Source organism: Thunnus maccoyii, chromosome 12, assembly GCF_910596095.1.
Source record: "Thunnus maccoyii chromosome 12, fThuMac1.1, whole genome shotgun sequence".
Lineage (NCBI taxonomy): Eukaryota > Metazoa > Chordata > Actinopteri > Scombriformes > Scombridae > Thunnus > Thunnus maccoyii.
The window spans coordinates 10,096,079-10,119,435 of NC_056544.1; the positions used below are offsets into that span (position 1 = coordinate 10,096,079).

The following is a 23,357-nucleotide window of genomic DNA, read 5'->3' on the forward strand; positions in this document are numbered from 1 at the left end:
TGATTCAATTCACAATATTTGCCCCTAGAGTGAATCATAAATTGTGTAAAGCCTGGCATCGGAAAGGAGGAATTTGCCTCGCATTTCTTTTCTGGCAGCCAAAACTCCCTCACACAGTGGGAGCGATGGAGCACATATTTCAGTTTCTTCTGGCTTGAGGAGAAAGAAGCGAGGCAGAATGTAGGAAATCACACTTAATTGAGCTAATAGAGGAAAACAGCAATAAAACTGAAACCGCTTTTGTACTTATTTTGTTTGCACTGATTTAGCCTATCAAAATCCAAACCTTATAAGTGTCAACGTATGTGCTGTCAAAACCGTCCTCCCAGTTTTCGTTCTGTGTGAAGAAGGTTACAATGCATTGCGATACCCTATCACTCTTCCATATTTGTGATTGTGTGGCACAGGATATTAGACTGGGAGGTCTCTGGTGGACGAGTTGCAAGAATGTTGACAAAGGGCCAGATGAGCACTGAAATAATTGAGTGGGAGGATCAAACAGCTCAGGGCCTGGGAGGTAGCAAGGAAAAAAATATGTGGACTGTAGCTCATGCTACAGTCAAATCCATCACTCAACAACACTGTGTGTAGACTAGATCACAGAGCGGATATACAAACAAATTTGAACCTTTTCGACTTTTACTATCTGATTGCATGCAAATACTGTACTCCTGCAATATTATCAATGTTGACTTAGCGTAAGAGGATATGCAAAACCATGTTTTTACGATGATACATTATTTGTCGCATATAATTACCCACATTATTTTGATGTTGTGGTTGTTCTCTGGTTTTCTTGTGTTTGTGAAGATGCACAGGGGGTGAGAGATAAAGAGGGGATGTTGGAAGTGCATCTGTGTTCCCAGCAGAGATTCTTACATTTGTAGTAACAAAAACAACAACAATAAGAACAACAACAACACTGCAACAAAAGATGTACTGAATATGCTGCACAGTTGCTGCGGTTGTACGACTAATGTAATGGTCCCCGATAAAGCATTTCATGATATGTCATCATCCCACATAGGAAAGGCGGAGGCAGCCACTTACATGGGGGGCAGTCACTTAATCACATTTGCACAAGTTACATTGTGACAGAGGATACATTATATTGAATCCTGAAGGTCAGCAGCCAATTTTTGGTAAAGTGAATCACTGATATTTCATAAATCTTTAATTATCAGGGTACAGCATGAATATTTTCAGGCAATAATCTTCATTGGGGACATTGGGGAAATGAATATGATTATGGATTATGTGTCCAGCTAAAAAAAAAAAAAAAAAAAAAAAAAAAAAAAAAAAAAAAAATCTGTGTAAAACACAGATTGCAATGATGATGTAAGCTTGTTGTTGACTTTCCCAGTCTGAATGACTGAGCAAAGGATAGGGGGGTGGGGTGTCATTAATCCATGGCTAGTGGTGACCAGACAAGCAAAAATGAGGTGTAGTGGGGGATGGGCGAGGGCTCTGTTGTTATGACTGGTCCTTGGCTGCGGGACAAACTTCCAGAGGCCTCGGTATTTTTTTTTTCTTTTTCATCTCATTGGTCGGTTTCAACGAGGAAATGTGGCTCCATTTTTCTGTGAACCTGTCAAACGGACCAGGATCTAATATTTAATCAACGCTGAAGGACGGCTTTCATCTTTTTTCATACCACGAGGTGGTGTTTGATGCTTTTCGAAAATAGGTTAGTTACCGATGTAGCGATATATCATAGTTCCGCTCGCTAGCAAATAGGAATTAAATGCTGTCGATCAACATGGATCTAAAAGCCACGATGCTTACATAAGATATTCGTTACAGTTTTCTACCGAGGAGATCGAATAAATTGCCGCCGTCACGGGTTAAGCTTTACATTGAGCTTCAGTGAAATAACAGTATTTACAGGCAGCTCATTTGTGCATGTCGAGTCAGTCCGCTGTGTCGAATAGCCGTTGCTGGCTTCTTACCGCCTGGCTTCAGCTTTAATATTATAACCTCACGATAGTTGATGTAACGTTATGTGCGAAAACGATCAGTCTTCCAATCGATTAAAGAGATAACACTGTCTGATTTGAACACACGAGCTGTGGAAGATATCGTCTATTGAAAGGTTTAACCCAAGTAGGTACGAGATTGTAGCGACACTGTCATTAGCATAGCATGGTAGTGTTAGCTAGCTCGCTAGCTTGTTAGCAGGTTAGAATGATAGCGAGCTGACGGTTTTTTATTTTAAATGCTTTTTAACTAAAGAAAGCTAACTTTAACGGTATTGCAGCCAAGTGCGTTGTAAAATAATTAAAATATAACGCTTACATGTATAGCCTTAATGGGGTTAGTTTGGTAGCTAACTTAACTGTTGGTGACCCACACCAAATGATGCAAATGTGAGACCGCCTTGCCTGACTGGCTAATGTTACTTAGCTCACAGTCTGGACACCGCTACATGGGTTGTAAATAATAAACTACTAATTACACCAATTAGTAAAGTAAATAACAAGAGGACGAAAGTAATGCGTGTTTACTTAACAATTACTAAGAAGGCAAGCGCCGATAAAGCCCGTTCCCATTTCTCCGTACATCCACTCACTAGTGACCCATGACATGTGGACACATCAGTAACGAGTTACTGCATAAATATGCTGCTGCGTTACTTTTCTATTATTAGTAGAGGTGGTATTTTATTCACGGTTGTCTTAAAAGGAATAAAGTGCATTTGAGTCATTCATTGGTATAAACCGGAGCTGGTGACTAACGCTACACACCACAACTAGCGTGTCGGTTAATGTACACACACTGTAATTTGTTCAGCCCATTCACTCGCCACCGTATGTGGGGGATGGGCAAGTAACTAACATGCCATGCTGTCTTGTTCATTTAGCTGCCGGTATATCAGCATGGTGACATAACTTGAACACGAAATCAACTTGAGCTTAAGAGGAACAACAGAACCAGGCCTGCAGACACACAGACGACTTTTCTACCGTAAACGCGGCAAAACAAAATCTGAATGACGCAGTTGAATGTAGCTATTTAAAATGGGAGTAAAACACCACAATCCTTTATCCATGTTGGTGATTTGTTAACAGAAGTGAGCTTGTTGGGTAATATTGAAGGCGTCTAAAATGTGTCTTTTAAATTAGATTAATAATGCCACGTCTGTGTTTCATTTCCTTTATATAACACATAAGCATACTTCCCCTTTAATTACAGTCCTGCTGAGATAGTTACACTGTGCACAGCACAGATATACACTGGCTGTTTGGCTTTCTACAATGCTGACCCAGTTTCTGTCATTGATTGGTGACACACCCCATTGTACATAACACTTTCCTCTGGCTGCCTTTTCACCTACTCTGACACACCTCTGCTAAAATGTCCATTTAATCAAAGTCACTTGTCTCAGTGCTGAAAGGGAAATCCCATCTTCTGTGATTGTATCGCGCTTCCTGTATGTTTCTCATGCTGATTGAGCAATATGTATAATAATGTATGTATTTAAATGCAAAAAACGTTACTTCAGCATTAAAAGTCGAGGCAGATTACCAAGGTATATGCTAGGAGGTTTTCTAATGTGTAAAAAGGCATGCCAAGGAGAAAACTGAGAGAAATGAATGATTGCTTCTCTTGTGTATTGATATATTCATAGGGATATTAGTTAAAATAATTGAAAATTTAGTTACACTATGTTAGAATTTTTTTCTAGTAGTCTGAATGCAGGTGATTTCACTCTGAAGAAACACTGAAATTTTTATCGTTAATCTGATGTTAAATATTTTTCTGGAGCTGGAAGAGATGGTCATTTTCTTTTCTCTTTCTCTCAGGGGCTGAGAGTTCTTGCTGAGGACAACAGAGCAATGATGCGCATCTGAAGATATCTTGATCACATGGGTAGTGTATCGCAGTTTTTATTGTTTTTTAATTCACCTGTATAGGTCTTATTTTGCTTCTTCTTCTTCTTGCTTGATGTTTATTCTGCTATCTGGTCCCCCATGGTCATGTGTCAGGAGTCATAAAGAGAAGATGATTGCTTTGTATCCAACTAGCGGGAGGACAGTGAACACTACAGGAGTGACTTAAGACTAAAGCTGACATTATACTTTCCGTGTCTGCGAGGGTCTGCGTGACGTAAATTTCGTCATCAGCGAGTGCACATGTAGGCTCTGTGCGGACATCTGCGCCTGCAATTTGTTGTGTCCGCACAGACCTGTCTGCACCAGTGCGCGCGGTCACAATGCTGATCTACTGCGCATGTGTGGAACGCGTCCCCCAAGCAGACCCCGGAAGGTAGTATAAACAGAACAACTACTCGTCCGTGGTGTCCGCAGCAGTCTGTGTACATGTCCATTCGGGAGTATAAATAAAGCTTTACACCTCATATTAAAGACGTCACAAGAAAATCTTGGGACACATCATTAACATGTCTGTTTGTTAATTGAGATATGCTCACTCCAATTTTCATCTTAAAGGTGCTTTCAGACAGTGAGCAGTTGATGCTGCACCCTCCGTTGTTTCCACTAAAAATGGTTATTTGCCACTGTTGTTGGAGTTGATGATGTTTTTTAAACTTGACGTAGCGGCTTAGCGTGTGACCATCACAGCCATAGAAACTACAATGAGGGAAATGATACAGGAGCTAATTTTATAGGTATCCAAGTTTGATTCATACATCTCTCCACCATCAGTGAACAAACATATAAATGAGGAGAAATGGTCTTGGAGCAACATCAGCTTAAAAGTTTTATTATCTGGTTTGGGCCAATAAACAAAAGAAAAACATTATTAGTTCGCAAAACTTTGATTTGTGTCATATTACTAACAGTTGCCTCTCTTTTGCACCTGATTTATTTAGCTGCATTGGCGTTGCACCCTCCTACCGCCAATTCAAAATACAGAACCCTGACACTGGCTGGCGGCAGTCACAGCAGCACTGCTTGCTGTCTGAAAGCACCTTAATATTACTAATGTAACCTAGTTAATGTGTTACAGTTGCAGTAATCAGGAGCCTTGCTGTAATCGGTTGTCAGTGGAACTATTAGCATTCATATAAATGTAATGAATATCCTGAATATCTAGTTGTTTCAACAATGAGCTGGGGGTACAGTATACATAGGAGAAGGGGTTATTGTGGCTTCAGTAAGTGGAGATTAGGTTACTGGCTTTAACTTACTTGATCTTATAGGACTGTAGCCTGTTAGAACACAAATAATCAACATGGACTGACACTTATTAAAAAGGCAGCAGAACACTGGTGGTATTTCATCGCTGTTTTGGAAATGTGGGATTGATGGGAGTTGTGTTATTAGTTTGGTGGTTTCACTGCACAATTGCTGTATTGTACATCTGGTGGGTCTGGACAAGGTTTGGCACTGGAGTGTGGCACTGATTCAGCACACTTTGGCTTTCAGTTGAAATTTGTATCATATGGGAGCATGTTGAAATCTGTTGAATACTGCAGTTGTGAAACAGCTTGAAACCATATTTTATATTGGATGAGCTCGCAGCAAAGCATTTATAGAATATCTTCACAAATCTGATTGCTGTTTACAGAGATATCCTGCATACTGTAAATGAGTGTGGATGCATTTGTCTCTGGCTAACGTCTGAGTTTTTCCAGTTGACTCATTTGTAAATGTGAACCCCCCTTTTTCTTAATTTAAGAAATGCAGTCAAATTGTGATTGTTTTTTACGTAATTGTTATTTTGAAATTACTCTTTTCAAAATTCCTGTGAAATTGCATGCAAAATCACATACTAAGAATTCAAAACATATAGTGTCTGAAATTAACTTATTGACTCACCTGCCAAGGGGACTAATAGATGAAAAAAATCCACCGGCCAAGCGTATTTTTCACCAGCTAAAATAATAAATTGCCTTTTTGTGTCACTTATACTTACTCCTTGTAAATGTCGCCACGTAATAGCTATTTAATTAATGGTAGCTAGCAGCAGACAGTGAAAGTTTAGCAGAAAGCTGCGTTGTCAAGTAGCTGATTTCAACGGCAAACAGTGCCGCAAAACTAGGAGCGCTCGAGACAGTGTGTGGCTGGTGTTCCCACAACCATCTCGAGTGCTCCTACAGTTACACACACTGTGTAGACGTGCGTAAAAAACACATACAGTGTGCATGTCTACACTGTATAGGGACAAACATGAGTAATTTCCTTTGAGCTGTCATGCCAGATATTTTATTACATGACTATTTTGGTCCAAACATTCAGCCGCCAGCGTGGCGGATAGCCTTCTGAGATTTAATCGCCAAACGGAAAATCTACCCACATTTGGCGCTTGGTGGGTGTTAATTTCGGACCCTGAAACATACACTTGATACTCTGTTAAACATCTTTAAAATGTATTCAGAATCATAAAGATTACAACCTTTACACTAATGTTAGTCAGTAACAAGAAAATCTTCCTGCTGGACGAGTGAACCTTCTAACTAATTTAACTGCCGCTTAGACAAGGTTGTACCCAGCATCCTCCTCAGTCAGTTATGTGTGCAAGAAATGCAGACGTTCTCAGTGCCAGACCTACATTGGCACAGTGCAAATGTAGTGTGGACATAAGTCTGGTAATGTGAGACTAATGTCAGTGAGTTTAGTACTGGTATGTAAACTGTATCTTCGAGAGCTCTGCATTCTAGCTACTTGAGCTAATCTTGGTTTGTCAGGCAGCTACTTCATAGCCCTGAATATTGCAGAGTTGCTATTCTGAAGTATTAAGTTGATAAACTTTAAAATAGACTTGAACATAAATGATTGATCATGTGTAATTACTGTGTCCAGTTAGCAGCTAGATCACTCCCCTGGAGAAATACACTCCATTTTGTCTTTAAATAGAAAAAGATATAGATAGAGAGATTGATCAGTACTGATGTTCATAACACGGCCGACATTATGTCAGCCAGATAAATTGGTCGACCTGATCTCGTAACTGAGCTCTGACCCCATTCACTGCTCCTGCGTCACTTGCATGGTGATGACATTTTGCCAGCACCCTTTGAAAGCAGGGTAGTGTCATGTAAGCAAGAGTGCTATAACAAAACATGCTTTTAGTGCACCTAAACCAAAATGTAATGGAAAAACACAATGCACCATAAGATCATATATACACAATTTATAAAAGTGCTGTGGAAAAAGCATATTTTGTGTTCAATTTATGCTGTTTTTCATAGTTAGTGCATCCTTAACAGAGCATTAGTCAGCTGTGACATAATCTGATTTCTTGCAGCCATTTGTTGAGTTGTTGTAATAGCGCTTCAGTGTGAGAAACTTTTAACCATCAGGACTTTGTGACCACCTTGTCAGGGATTGCCGAAGGGCTTCTACTAGATTCCAGGCCTCTTGGTTCAGTTGGTCTTGGATCTCTGCCTCCGGGATGCGACAGGAGACATGTTGACTCTTTCAGCAGGCTGGCATGATGGAAACACTGGAGGTTCTGTCCTTCATCCAGACCCCCTGTTTATTTCCATAGTCCCATTTAAACAGTGCGGGTTGTGCATGAATAAATATGGAGCCCGGACGCAAGCACTGTAGGATCTGTTTTTGCTGAGGTTTAAAGTCCTTCTATTCCAGATGTTTTAGTCCAAAGTACCCTGCCTGGCTCGTGAAGACGGCTTGTAATTATTTCCAGTTGTAGGTTAATGAATGGAAACGGGTGCCCTGCCTGGAGCCTGGAGGCTTCTGCTGCCACCAGAAGTAGACAAGAACAAAACATCATTATTTATCAAATGGCAGAACACAGCTTGTGTTTGTCTACTTCACTGTTTTGAAGTTGCGCGATCTAGGTCAAGCGAGGTGATGTGTTATTTCTTCAACCTCTTCCTGTTCTCTGTTTTCATCATGTGTGCCAGTTTGGTAGTGAGTTACGTCGTTAGCGTGTAGTGTAACACCATCCTCGCTGTGTGACAGCTCTCTCTTACACCTGGCTCAGTGCTCCGACATGTCATGTCACATTTTACCATCCATTTATGTTTCTGGGGGGTGTTAATGCACATGTATGATGAAGATACAAATAAAACTTTCTTTCAGCCCAATTCTATGATGTGTAATACCACCAACTCTGAGTAAGCAAGACTCTCTGCTCTGCGGTTTGCTTTCACAGGCTCCTATCCTGTGCTGACCCAATGGTTTAATCACCAGGACTAAAAATGAGCATAAGCAGTGATGAAGTCAATTTCCTGGTTTACAGATACCTGCAAGAGTCAGGTAGGTCGGACAGAAATGCACTCTGGTAAAGAACTCGTTGCATGCAGTTATGGTGGTTTCACTAATTTAAAAACATTCATTCAAATGTAATATTATAAACTGCTGCTCTTGACTCTCTGTAATTAAACTCCATCCTACTTTCCAAATTATTTTTGTCTCCTCCAGGCTTCTCCCACTCAGCGTTCACCTTTGGCATAGAGAGCCACATCAGCCAATCCAACATCAATGGAGCCCTGGTGCCCCCTGCTGCCCTCATCTCCATCATCCAGAAGGGCCTGCAGTATGTGGAGGCTGAAGTCAGCATCAATGAGGTCAGTCACCACCTTCACATCGGCAGCTACTAATTGGTGTAACCTTGCAGTGTACTGGCAGGTATGCTGCAATGTCAGCATTAAGTGTGTCTGTTGTTTACACTGTAGTGTATTTGGTTGTTTATAGAGCTGTCACGGTATTGATTGATTTCTTACTGCACAAATTAGTGAAGCCATTCAAACTGTTGCAGTTACCGCCATTAAAAAAAAAAAAGAAAAAATTCAACTTCCGATGTTGTAAAATAATTTGTTCCTAAATACCGTATTTGCCCGAACACAAGGTGACTCCAATTATAAGACAGCCTCCCCTTTTCCAACACCTGTTTTTAGGAAAATACTTTTTGAATATAACTTACATCATAGTGTAGTTACATACTCACACACTATCCTACCAGGCTCTTGGGAGTGGTCAAAAGTATTTTCTCCAGCAGTTAGCATTTATAAGACTGTCTGTTTGTCTTTTTGAGCTCCTTATCATCTGTGACAGTGGTATTTGGCAGCTTGATATGTTCCGTTTCTGCAGTTGAGACGTCAGAAGACGCTTTGGACTGGTTTTCACTCTTCATGAACTTATTTCTTCTGTGACAGAAAAACATGTTACACAAGCCTTCACAAACTCCTGCAGGTTAAACTGGACTATGAAACACTTTTAGGGCTGACTAACTTTAACTCACTCACTTAACAGACTTAAAGACACTGGCTAGCCTAGCAACATTAAAGCTACAAGCAACACATAATGCAACACTCCGTGTAGGAGTTGGTTTCACACCACTACTTTATCTATTCAAAAAGAATATCTGATGTTGTGAACACGTAATTGTCCAGACACCGAATATAAGATGGCCCCGCTTTTTCAGACATATTTTCAGGGGGAAAAAATGCCTTATATTCAGACTAATTCGGTAAACCAGAGTTTTCCCTGGATTTGTTTTGAGACAAAGGTGGTAAAGGCTGGAGAATGTGTGTGGTGCAGCATACACAGTTTGTGTGCGCAGTCACGCACCTTTAGAGTGTCAGTCACTTAAGTGAAAAAATCACGTTTCTTTTAATTAATAAAGGTTGTGACAAATGATCGTGTTGATTTGGGATAATATGCTTATCTCCCAATTCGATACTATCAGGTAACCTGGGTGCCAATTTGTTTCAGAATCGATTCTTGATTCAAAACTCTATTGAATGAATAAAAAAAGGGGCACTATTTTCAGTCTCTTGCTCCAGTATACTGTGTGCCAAAACAATCACTGGTGTCCTTAATACAATATGAAAGAGAACTGACAGATAAGATTAATGGTCTATAGCCTTTTTATATTTTAAAAAGCCAACTGCATTAATGAATTAATTAATTAATGTGAAAGCATCTTACAGTCTCCTGCCTGTATGAGAATAACAAACTGAGGGGGAGGCAGAGTGCTCCACTGTGTTATTAACATCATGTCTCCAGCAGTGGAGAGCAGCCTCTCTGCTGCACCGTTAGCTCCGACGCTAAGAGGGTGCAGGGTTTTTGAGGTGAGACAGACTGAGCACCGAGTTATTTTCTTCACCTCAGAGTTGTTTTACGTTGTTTAATGCTGTAGTGTGTGTTGGTCAGCCGATCTCGTTTGTTACTGCTGGAGTTCACTGCTCCGTTCCGCTAACATTAGTCTCTGAGTGACAGTGTAGAAAGTTCACAATAAACTTCACGTTCGTCTCACAAATGTAATTGTTTAGTCCTTAAATCAAAACATGCTTGCAACCGCTGCCTGTGTTGAAGATGATCTACAAGATAACTAGCGTGTGTGTGCTGTACACTGTCAGGGTGCTGCACCGCACACAGTTAAGTTACGCCTTTTTCTCTCTGTCAACATTACATGGTGGAATTTTCAACAAAGGCGGCAGCCAGTAATACAAAGGCAGCCCACCTTTGAGTTAGATAGGCAGAGAAAACCCTGTAAACGTTTTGAATGCATTTATTACTGTAGTAGTCCAGTGTTGTCATTAAGACGCTAACTTTGCAGCAGGAATATTTCGGCAGGCAAGTCTTTCTTTATGTCAAGCTTGAGAGATTAACTAATGTCCCATCACTTGAGCCGCTCACTCAGTGGTGAAGCGCCGATCATCTTGACCTAGCGGTGGGTGTGACGTGAATGCGTTACTGCCGTAATGTGATAATCATGGCAGCTCTAGTTTATTTGGTGATCTAAAATAAGGTCCTTTGTTAACAATACATTTCTCTATTTACATAATAAAAATGCAAATATATGAAGTTGGATGTTTTTTGTGTGTAGGACGGGACCTTATTCGATGGGCGGCCCATCGAGTCGCTGTCTCTGATTGATGCCGTGATGCCAGATGTTGTCCAGACCAGACAGCAGGCCTACAGGGACAAGCTGGCCCAGCAGCAGCAACAGGCGGCAGCAGGCAGTGGCAGCGGCACAGGGCCCCAGGGAAGCACCAAGAATGGAGAGGGCGCCGCCAACGGGGAGGAGAACGGATCCCACGCCTTAGCCAGTAAGTGAGCTCACAGCTGTAAACAATCTCTGGATCAGCTCCCTAACACAAACAGCTGTGTTTTCTTGTGTTTTGGGTGAAAAAAAAAAACTGGTGGACCACATTGTGGACATATTTTATGATCTTATGCAGGATGTTATTCTTGTGTTAAATGCCTTGACATGGTCTGATTGATGTTGTGTAAGTTGTATGGGATTCTTGTTATGTTATTGTGATTCTGTCCACTTTGACTTCCATGTGTCTGACAGGGATGCTTTTTGTCAGGGATGTTATTTTTTATCCTGCAGATAGATTAATGCTGGGCAGTATGACCATCGTTAATTATAGTATTTTAAAAATCATTGAAAAGTTAATGCTTACGACCTCCAATTTCCTGGGGTGTGTGTGTATGTGTGTGTTCACTCCCCCTCTCTCATACCAGCTGTGGTAGAGCTCTGGGATTTTGCTTTGTGTAAGATGTCTGTGGCTCACATTGTATTACATAAAGCGGCTGGTGTTTTCCTCATACCTCTGAAAATGTGGTCTGGTCTGCCCAGTTGTTGTCCCTCAAAGCTTCCTGCTTCCCCCAACATGTTTCAATCACAGTAACACACTGTGCATCTGAATAAAACTTGCTAATGAGAGCAAGATTGATCTCTGTCCTGTTTGTAGCTATTCTATCAGCTATCCAGTAAAAAAAAAGTGTTCAAGTTGGTTGCAGTTTACTTGGCTGGCTTTTAATATACTTTCCCAGATCACCCAAGTTAAGGCTGCGTCGTGGGAAACAGCAGTTATTCATTTCAAAAGTAATAGGCTATTTTACTGGAAGCAGTGATTCATTACATCTTATTTATGTTCCATTACCACCGAAAATTGCAACTGTGTCCTCCTTACCTTTGGAACAGTAAGACAGTACTTTATAAATACCGTTTTTTTTATTTAAAGGGTTTGTTTTTGTTTCTTACTGTCTTTCCTGCAGATCACCACTCAGAGATGATGGAAGTGGACCGGGACGTGGAGATCCCCCAGAGTAAAGCCGTTGTCCTGAGGGGCCACGAATCCGAAGTTTTTATCTGTGCCTGGAACCCAGTGAACGACCTCCTCGCCTCTGGGTCAGTATGCAGTTTCTACGTTACCATACAATTAATAGAAATGCCATTTTAATAACAGCCGTCAGACACATTGATTTTGAAATGCACAGCAGTGTTTGTTCTAAAAAGGTCCCTTTGGTTCTGTTTGTGGCCAAGAGTAGGATTTAAGTCTAAGTCTCAGAGGGTGATAAACATTTCTCAAAGGGGTTTCAGGGCACATGAGAGGAGTGAGCGTCTTTTCATAAGTCCTTTCACATTTATCACCACTAAACAAATCTTTGTTGAATAAAGTCATTGTTTATCCAGTGTCATTATCCCTCTAGATAAACGCAATCATGCAGAAGAATCCCTTACAGTCGAGTGTTTATTGAAGAGCAAAGCATATTTCAGATTATTACTGCGATGCTGGAAATGTGAAGTGGTTTCCAGTAAGGACTAATGACGAAGGGCTTATTGCCCATAAAGAACAACTAATCGTCTAAGCAGTTATTAGTCAACCAAGACTCCAGTGACACCTCAGTCGACTCAGAGGAGCCTTATGATGTAAGATCTTTCGCAAGTCATGTAGTCTTGTACAGTTTTGATGGGTTAATGTTGGGATCGAAACACTGCGTGGCCAACCAGGAAATCTGATACAGATTTACCACATTGGGCAGTCTGCATCACTTGTTGTTTGGCTTTAGTAAAAACCAGACACACGGCCTCAAGAGTAGGGTTGGGTTCTGTTAACATTATGCGATCCTTAGTTGATATGGCCAACCCACAAATATTGCATTACACACTTCAATTTTAAGATCAGAGTTTGAAAAACACAGATTTGTTAATCTCAAAATCAAACAAATCCACTCAGTGAATCAACTATTTCCTTCATTGATGTCATATGTTTACACCTCCACCCCTACTTCCAAGTGTGTTTGGCAGCCAGATGGAAAATAAGCTAAATGTCCAACCGTGAAATGAGTCATAATAAACAGTTAAGTGTAATTTTCATAGTGCTTGGATTGAAGCCTTTGTTAGCAGGAATAAATGATTGAACCCAAGGACCACACTGGTTTTTAAATTCAACAATTTAGTGTTCATTTATAAAAGTAGCCAATCCAATAGAGGCGAGCTGGGTTTGTGTCCTGTATACCATAGTCCTGCTGGTAAGCATGAGCACCCCTCTTATAATTAACTGAAAATGGAGAAAAATGCAGTTACCTCATGGTCCTGTAATTTAAGAGGCACTGCGTAAACGGCAAATATCCTCAACACCCACGTAAGAGTTAAGATGCTTTGTGCTTTTTAAAATGTTCCTTCTCCTTTTCCCCAACAGATGATGTGAAAAGGTTTGATAGGGATATAAAAAGATTTCAGATTTGATATTGGGTTCAGGTTCAATAAAATGCTTTCAAACCCCAACCTTACTCAAGACCAACACTAGTCAGTTTTATACCATTTATACTGATTTTAACAGTCAAAGCCGTGTTTCATGCTTTTGTGTGTGTGTATATATGTGTATGTGTGTTTTTTTTATTTTTTTAACTCGTGCAGGTCCGGGGACTCTACAGCACGGATCTGGAACCTGAGTGAGAACAGCACAGGCGGATCCACCCAGCTGGTTCTGAGGCACTGCATACGGGAAGGGGGCCAGGACGTACCCAGCAACAAAGACGTCACCTCACTAGACTGGAATGTGAGTGTGTGATTGTGTGTGCGTCTGTTCCACTGACTGCAGTTTTTAGTAATCTAATCTATTTGTGTGTGTATGTGTGCATGCCTGTGACCACTACTTCTGCTAAAGGCATTCCTTCCAGCCAGATATATGGGGGCGAGTCACTCCCACAAGCCTTTTATGCTGCTCAGCTGCAGACTGTTTTCCCCTGAGTAGTAAAAGTGAATGCCTAACGCCAAATCAGCACTAATATTTTATGCCATTAAACACTTGGTCCTCAGTGTGAGTCTTTCTAATTAAGAAATTGGAATATACCGCTGAATTAAAGCACAGTTGTGTGCCAAAATATGTAAATGAGAATGATTTTATGCAGCTGACTGCATGCTAATGAGAATTCTCTCTGTTTCAGAGTGAGGGTACGTTGCTAGCGACAGGCTCATATGATGGCTTTGCTAGAATATGGACAAAAGACGGTAAGCTGCTCAGCTTTCTACTACATCACAGCTTTATAAGGATGTGTGTATATTTGCCCTCTCCCTTTCTAATTGGGCTTTTCTATTTTCAGGTAACCTGGCCAGTACTCTGGGCCAGCACAAAGGTCCTATATTTGCACTCAAGTGGAATAAGAAAGGAAACTTCATCCTTAGTGCTGGTGTAGACAAGGTGAGGCAAATTGATTTTAGCTTTGTATTTTTTGCGTTGAATAAGGGTGATAAATGTTTCTTGTACTATGCAAATGTTTCCTGACATTTTAATTAGAGTTACCACTTTAAAGCCCCCTTGAAATAATACCTCACTGTCTTACTGTGATGTATTTCCTGTAGTAAGCATTTATGGATCTATAAAACACACCAATCTAGGGGATAACATTAACAAGTAAGAACAGTTATTTCAAACATGATCCAGAATGACAGTTTCCCAGAGAGGGCAACAAAGGGAAGTCTGTTTAGTTTGGTCACTATTTGCTCTTGAAGATTAGAGAGTTGGAAAAGGTCTAGCAGAACTTACTTTATTTTGAAAGGAAACAGCTAATGGGCATCAAAGAGCTGTATTCTGAAACTACTTACAATTGTTTTCATTAATCTGCAGATTATTTTCTCGATAAATCGTTTTGTCAATAAAATGTCTGAAGAATTTTTACTGTTTAGAGTCTATGGTGACATCTTCAAATGTCTTGCTATATAAAATCCAGAGACACTCAGTTTACTATCATGCTTGACACAGAAAAACTTAACTTCATCACGTTTAAGGAGCTGTAACCACCAAATATTTTTGCTTGGAAAAAATTACTAAAATTATTATTTGATAATTAAAGTAGTTGTCAATTCATTCTCTGTTGATTGACTAATCATTACATGTGAATGGTGTGTGCATGTAGGTAAAAGAGAGGTCTGTGCAGATATGATGCACTGTCCTCAGTATAACTGCATGTCAGGATCTGCACACCATTAAAAAATGTGATGGACTGATATGTGCATGAGGTGTCTTTTCACCAAAAGTCTGAAGACTCACTTTCTGTCACAAAAAAGCAACAAACAACTAGTTTTGGACATTGTTCAACATTGCCATCTAGTGTTCTTTAAGTATAATGACATGCACAGTTTCACCTTCAGCGTGCACATTAATGCCCAAGCACTGCTGACATGGTGATATAAAAATGCTTTAGGTGTGTGATGTATTATCTTCCCTGTGTATCTTCACTGAAGTGCTTGTGCACATTATTCAGGTCAACTGAGTGTCATTTTCAACGTTTTCAAGATGAGAAAAAGAACACCTTTTCTATGTTTTATGTGGCGCTATTATTGATTTCCTGACACGAGCGATGCCAGTTTAGTATAAATAATGGAAATCTTCTTCACACAGACCACAATTATCTGGGACGCTCACACAGGAGAGGCAAAGCAACAATTTCCTTTCCACTCGGGTGAGTGACAGGAGTCAGCTGTATTGTTCCACATGACTTTTCATGCAAGAGTCTTTCCGTTTGTAGACAGATGTTACCTTTTGCTGAACTGCACTGAGACAAAAGTGATAACAAATAGAATTTTTTATGTCATCAAATCCTTTCTCACACTGTGACCGACATTTTTTACTCTTTTTTTTTTAAACATTCTGCACTATGTTTGACATTGTTTTGTGTGACAGTGACTGGCTAGACCCTTAAATATGTTGAGAGTATGTTCAGAAGCAACTCTTGGTAGTGTGTACATATAATAAGATACACCTTAGCTGTATGTTTGAAGAGTTTGAAAGGCGCGTTTAATAATCAGATTTAATGTGGCATTCAGAAATTTCTAAAGATACTCTGCCCATCATATTCATGTTGTTGTCTCTCCTGTTTTATCTGCACACCTCACTGCTGCAGCAGCCCTAAGCTCTCTCTCCCTCTCTCTCTCTCTGCCTCCCAACAGCACCTGCTCTGGACGTAGACTGGCAGAGCAACAACACGTTTGCCTCCTGCAGCACAGACATGTGCATCCATGTGTGTAAGCTGGGTCAGGACAGACCTGTCAAGACCTTCCAGGGACACACGGTAAGACAGAGTCCTGTGTGGATGCTGCTTTCTCACAGGGAGGGAAATGAAAACCATCCACCCACCAAATACAATGAAGCATTATAGGATAGCTCATACAAGTCCTGGCACTGGCTCACTGTAGCTTATGATCTGAGGTTTATTGTTCTTGTCTATTGTTCTAACAACTTCCAGATTTCAGTGGAAAATCCCCCTCATTGATGTGACAAACTATGATAAATTAGGACATTGGTTTACAAACCGTTTACTGAAATTCCTTGAGATGTATTTGTATGAGTATCTACATACGTGTACAGTATTTCTGCCTGTGTACATCAGTCACATTTGCTGTTTGAGTTTTGTTTTCTAACTCTCATATTACTTGCTGTAGAATGAGGTGAACGCCATCAAGTGGGATCCCACTGGCAGCTTGTTGGCCTCCTGCTCTGATGACATGACACTGAAGGTCAGTCCATACAACATGGAAATGTTATGAATTTCACCTGAAGAAAAGCTCAAATATAAGCTTTAATCAGACACATTCCTGATTAAGCATGTTTATAGTGTTAATTGCCAATCTAACAGCTGATTTCATATGATCACTTCTTTTTCCTTGTAGATCTGGAGTATGAAGCAGGACTCGTGTGTCCACGACCTCCAGGCCCACAGTAAAGAAATCTACACCATCAAGTGGAGCCCCACAGGCCCCGGGACCAACAACCCCAGCGCCAACCTCATGCTGGCCAGGTGAGACTGCAAAGCTACACCTGTAATGCCCTGTTCAGTAGGAGTAAAAATCTTCCTCCTGTCTGTCTGCACCATGTTCAAAACTCAGCTGCCAGGAGACAGTTCACTGTTTCAAGGGGAACGAAGTGTATGAAATCTTTAATGACATGCTCAAGTTCTCCGTCCACTGCTTTGATCAAATTTGAGCAGCAGTTCTTTGATAACACCAGCAAGGACTTCAGGGTTTCTACTAGTGCATTATTCATGTTCAATTTGCCATAAAAAGTTTAGTCTAGACTCTTGATGATCTTGATCAGCTAAACAGACTGAGATGCCTCAGTTGCAGTCATTTGTGTTATGTAGCTGTTGCCTGAGTGTGTTGTGAGTCCCCACATGGTCATCTTGAATGCTTTTCAGACATGTTTGTGAAAGATACCACAGTGACTCACCAGATCCTGGAAAAATAACAGGATGATCTGAGAAGGTTTACCATCTAACAACCCTACAGTCATAATGTGTCTGAGTATGTTACTGAAACACGATAGTTTTACAACTTTTATCTTAGTGAGAGATGGAAAAACAGCTGTGTCTTGTTGGCCTCTGGGATCACACGTCATCTCTGCCTGATTGTAGTGATTCATCCCTCAGAGTTAGGAGATAGTTTATGCATAACAGGAGGAAAAATGACAATAGCGATTGAGTAGTTCATGATGTGGTACATGGCAGTGCATTTTTATGCAACATGACGCTTTGACACTTTCCTTCCCACACTTGTTCCCCCCTCTCCAGCGCATCATTTGACTCAACAGTGCGCCTGTGGGACGTGGAGCGCGGGGTGTGTATCCACACACTGACCCGCCACCAGGAGCCCGTCTACAGCGTGGCCTTCAGCCCTGATGGCAGACACCTCGCCAGCGGCTCCTTCGATAAATGTGTCCACATCTGGAACACTCAGGTCTGGGATGATAATCAGTGACTACACACACACACACACACACACGCACTAATAAACATAGTTGTAAGGTGTTTTTCAAAATTAGTTTAACGTCACTAGCTATTATAACTACAAACTTTATGGCATAATTACGATAAAGCTGCTGACTGTCATTGCTAACGTGTGTGTGTGTGTGTGTTTTTTCAGACGGGTGCTTTAGTCCACAGCTACCGAGGGACAGGAGGGATCTTCGAGGTGTGCTGGAATGCCACAGGGGACAAAGTAGGAGCCAGCGCATCAGATGGATCTGTAAGTTTCGCTGCCTGAGAATTTTTTGTCATACACATCATAATCACTGCACCCAGGCCTCTGTGTACAACCTTCACACCAGCCTTCTGACCCGAGACGTTTCAGGGTCAACAATGTGTATTAAAAGTTTGACCCAGGTAAGATTACGTCATAAAATGCTTCTGGTCAGAATCAGAGTTGACGCTGAGGTCAAACTTTGCTCTGCTGGAGATAAAAGTTCAGTGCTTTTGACATCAGGTTTCCTTGTTTCATCAGTGTTGTATGTACATGTAGCTCAAAGGACCAGTCACATGACATTGTTGACTGATTCTCAGCATACTGTCAGCAATAGGAGGATTGTTTACAAAACTGACACACAGCAATGGCAACATTTCTAGTTTATAATAAATAGTTTTCAACACCAAGATTTAATAGTAAAGAAACTGAGTGAATTACAGTGACATCTGTGCTCTCTGAAGCTGTGATGTTAGTGGGAGGTGAAACTGTGACAGGTGATGCTGCAGTGCCGTCGGCTAACACTAGATAGAGCCATCAGTGCCTGAAAATGAGTTACTGCTCACTCAATGAACCACCTGTAAGAGGTTAATGACCAATCACTCCACATGAGTGTGGTAAACTGGCATCCTGTGATAAACAGCATTATAAACTTGTTATAGAAGTATTTGATTAATAACACAGTATTATTACTTTATTGTTTTATTATTGGGCCATCATTCTACATGTTAATACCTGTATATAGAGGTATTGCTTATTTCTGGTTAATGAGATGCTCATAAAAGCATTTGCGTCCAATCTTCTGTGTTTTGCATACACTTGTGTTACAGAAGACTACAGGAAGAATTTCTCTTAACACATGAAATTCAAGCATAGAGGAAATCAGATTTAATTCACATGTGACCCAAACTCAGAATTTCCAGAAGAGACCTGGATGAAGCTTTTATGTGTGAAAGGGACTAAAATATTTAAAGGGGACATATTATGCACATTTACAGGTCTATATTTTTAATCTGAGGCTCTAGTGGAATATTTTTGCATGATTTACAGTTAAAAAGTCAACTCATACTGGCCCTTTATGCAGCCCCTCAGTTCAGCCTCTGTCTGAAACAGGCCGTTTTAGCTCCTGTCTCTTTAAGGCCCCCCTCCCGATAAGCCCACTGTGCTCTGATTTGTCAGCTCTTGGTCTCTCAGGAGACTGATGCTGGTTCCGGTGGCTATGTCAAAAACACTATATTAGTAGGATTTTACTACTTTTTATTTTTCGAAATGTCAACTCCTCAAATACATCTGTACATGCTCTGGTTGAAATCCGATCCAAAATATGCAAGTGGACAATGCAAACACATGGAAAAACCTTAGCAACAACCCTTAGCAACAAAGGCTACAGAACAGACAGCTACTTATGAGTATGCATGACGATTTGACATCAGCCCGTCAACAAGGTAGAAAAAAAAAATCAACATTGAAACGAAAGCGTTCAGGGCAGGTTGAGGCCCTGGCTTTTGACTTGCAGGGAGCATTTCTACATACGTTCACCTCAAGTTTTGGAACTTTGACCATGTTGAGCATAGATATCCGACATCATAACAGACACACAAAAAGCATGATATGTCCCGTTTAAGGTATTGATGAGAAACGAAGCATCTGACCTGCCTGTTTTAGTGACAGACCTGACGTGACAGGAACTGAAACTGTAGTGACCATCTGCTCCTTCTTGTTTCTAGGTTTGTGTATTAGACCTGAGGAAATGACACTCGTTTGGGGGAGCCATGGACCGACTACGAATGTGTACATAGCCAAAATGACTGACTGTCCCTGCCTGTCCACCACACTGCTGTAGTCCCACCTGATGCCATGGCCCACCATTACAACCAAACGGAGCGCTCCCCCCTCCCCTCATATGTACACACACATTTAAGGACCACAATTTCGCCACATACAGTTCTTATGTACATGCATCAAAAGGTCTGTATGGACACTTGTGTTGCTCTCACACAGACCTGCAGGAAGAAAGCATCTCTTCACTCTGTACAAACTCGTTGGACCCATCACATGCAAACCAAAACACCAGGATTCCTTCTTGCTTTCCTCTTTTTATCCTTTGTACCAGAATTTTAATGATTTTTTTGTTCTCTGTTGGTGTGTGCATATTGCATATGTCAGCATTTGGTGTCCTGTGGACATTGTTGTTTTGAATTTGGATTTTACCGATCTCTGTAGGTTTTATATCACATGTGGGGTGGGAGAGATGAGAGGAGAGGGGGGAGGGTTGAGAGTTGTTTGTCTTTTACAAATGGGTGTTCAAATCTGTTCATTGGGAGATCCATTCATCTATTTCTTGGCGCTCTTTAAGGTTCAATAATGCAGATGTATAGCTCAGAAGATGAAATGGTTTGTTTTTTTTTCAGTCTATTTTTATCCAATAGGTGTGTTCCATTTTTTGCCATTTTTTAACAAAATGTAACAGTTTAATCAAAGGATGAACTGTCCTTTGTTTGCAGCTCCTCAGAAATGGTTTTCAGGTGTTCACAATTCATCAGGTTAATATAGAGCTCTAAAGAAATCGAAACCTCAAGGCTGAGATATAATCTCTTTAGCTGTTAAACACCGTGTCAATCTCCATGTTCTAACAGTGTGCTGGGCAGAAAGACATCAACGCTGCAGTCAGCCTCAGGTTCCCGTCACTGAAACTGAGCTCGTCCCGGAACTGTGTCTTAAGCTTACGAATAGATGGCTGTGCTTTCGTGTCATTAGTGAGGCAACATGGCACAGCAGTAGCTTGTTTTCTGGCGTCAGTGCAGCGTCTGGGGAGGGAGAGAGAGAGAGACAGAGAGAGAGAGAGAGAGAGAGAGAGAAAAAGAAAGGGGGAAGGTGGGCGGGTAGGTCCGGGAAATTAGGCCCGTAACCGCTTGTATCCATTTGACGTAAACAATAGTCATAATTGTGTTTGTTTCCTCAATCCATGGCTCATTGTGAACCAATGCTGAATGATAATCAGACTAAACCGTTCTAATTGTGTCCTGTTTCCATGATCGGTCATTAAACATCAGGACATTATCTGGAGTATCACTTCCTCTGCGGGAGCAGGGTTTTTTGATCGCACCATGTTAAACATGGCTGAGCATTCGCCTCACATCACATGTGAAACGGCTGATTGACGACACTGGACTTCATATCACAGTTTGAGTTTAAAACGTTCAGTCAGCTTCAAACGTCCACTTTCACTCGTCGCTGTCGGTGTGCACCTTTCTTGTCCAGTGTCGACTTTTAGTACACACTGCAGTCCCTGCTTTAGTTTGCTGTTGTCAGGCAGTTGTTGCCCAGCATTAACACACACACACACACACACACACACACACATATACACATACACACACACTCTCTCTCTGGAGACAGGCTATGTTCTGGCCTATGCACGGATAGACAGCGCTTTTGTTTGTAGTGTTCAGAGTTGGCGTATTGAGGCAAGTCTGTGCTTGTTAAAATGCAGACTTGCAGCATATGACTTGATGTAACATGGTATCTGCATATAATATATATGAGTATATCTGTGCTATCACAGGGGATTCTTTTGTATGCCACTCGTATGCTAAGGGTGGATTTTAACAACGCTTGAAATATAGCGCGTGCGTGATGTTCTCGTGCATCACCAGGGGTCGTGACCATGAGGAATGTTTTCTTTTTTATAAAATACCATTAAACAGTCATAGCGAAATTAAAAGAGCAGCCCATTGAAGGTTTTTTTTTTTTTTTGCACTTTAAAAATGGAGAAACAGGGAGGTGTGTTTATTCAAGCCATCGTCGACACATCTAATGCTAAAATGCTCTTTAAAGATGAATCAGAATTGATGCAGAAAGCGTGCAGCGTTCCAGTGGGATTAAAGGGTGAATAGTGTCTTGTCTGACTCCTCGGGGTACGTCAAAGTCGAACCAAGCCAACTTCATGGCATTCCAGGTCTCATCTCGCAGCCATAACTAACACCTAACGGCTTGATACACACACACACACACACACACATACACATGTCAGACATTTCAGAGGTTTTGTTCAGAATGTTACTTGTTATGAAAAAAAAATTTTGTACTGATGCTAAAGACTATTTTGAAGTTTGCTTTAATACAGTCGACAGTGATTGGACTGTACCACAAAGACACTATTTCAAATGATGTCTATGACAGTGGAATGGTATTTTATAATGGTTTGTTTTTAGATGATAAGCTTTTTACACTGCATTCAAGTGTGTTTGCTATTTTTTGTTCCTATCGAAAGTACTAACGTTAATTCTATCTTTGCTATGTTTGAGAGCCCTTGAAGGTTTTGTACTTCTCAAAACTTTTGTAATTCTGATTTTATTTGTAGCTACGTACTCAAAATGAACAAAAATAAAAAATAAAATCTGGATTTAATTGTTGATGTATTATAACACAGAACATGTAAATACCAATTTACAGATTTTTTTTTCTTTGTTGTGTTGTCTTTGCCCTCACCTACGTTGTACTCTCTTTCTCTCTCACTCGCATGGTTGCAGCCCGCAGCCTCCTGATCTGACTGTTGTAATATCACTCAGATCACAAGGTCTAGAATAAAATCTATTTTGATAATATCAATGTGTTTGCTTGTTTGCTTTTTATTTCCACACTGATGCATTAACTGTTTCTTTACTAAAGGAGTTCTTGAGTGAATGTCTCTGTGGGGCTCATAAATCAATATAAACTGTGTGTGATATGTCACGCATACACAGCAACCAAACTCTAATTAACAATTTCTGTTTTAAGCCATGCTAGTGGCTCGGCACTAGGAATCACTAAATATCTGTCTGTGCATCGCTTTGGTCCAGATTAAATATCTCTGCAATTACTGCATGGATTTCCATGAAACTGATCCTACAGATGCCCCTGACCTTTCTTTTAGTGCCTTGAGGTTCGCATTTGCGTTTTCTAAGGTTGACATTTTTTGTTATTTATCCCTCTGCGCCAGTGACAGCTGTGGCCGGAGGCATTATGTTTTCAGGTTGTCCGTCTATCCAATTCTCATGAATGTGATATCTTAGAAACACCCTGATGGAATTTCTTCAAACTTGACACAAACGTCCACTTGAACGTATTAACTATACTCTTTAAAATAGAGAGTACAGTCCTCTCTGTGTGAAAAGTGCTGTGAGATAACTTCT

The 23,357-nt window shown here is 40.8% G+C and overlaps 1 protein-coding gene across 4 annotated transcripts; it reads left to right on the forward strand.

The window, feature by feature from the left end:
* The first annotated feature begins 1,453 nt into the window (after positions 1-1,453).
* Positions 1,454-22,790, forward strand: LOC121908648 (F-box-like/WD repeat-containing protein TBL1XR1). 4 transcript variants are annotated; one of them, XM_042428834.1, is made up of 16 exons: positions 1,454-1,687; positions 3,804-3,870; positions 8,083-8,186; positions 8,352-8,497; positions 10,762-10,984; positions 11,931-12,075; positions 13,588-13,729; positions 14,118-14,181; positions 14,274-14,371; positions 15,572-15,632; positions 16,120-16,241; positions 16,612-16,686; positions 16,840-16,967; positions 17,736-17,901; positions 18,088-18,189; positions 19,911-22,790. In XM_042428834.1, the coding sequence occupies exons 3-16, from the start codon at positions 8,129-8,131 to the stop codon at positions 19,935-19,937; spliced, it is 1,557 nt and encodes a 518-aa protein (XP_042284768.1). In that variant the 5' UTR covers positions 1,454-1,687; positions 3,804-3,870; positions 8,083-8,128; the 3' UTR covers positions 19,938-22,790. The 4 variants fall into 4 exon arrangements, with proteins under 4 accessions (XP_042284768.1, XP_042284767.1, XP_042284766.1 ...); XM_042428833.1 differs by lacking the exon at positions 1,454-1,687 and adding an exon at positions 1,892-2,107; XM_042428832.1 differs by lacking the exon at positions 1,454-1,687 and adding an exon at positions 1,892-2,103.
* The last annotated feature ends 567 nt before the right edge of the window (positions 22,791-23,357 follow it).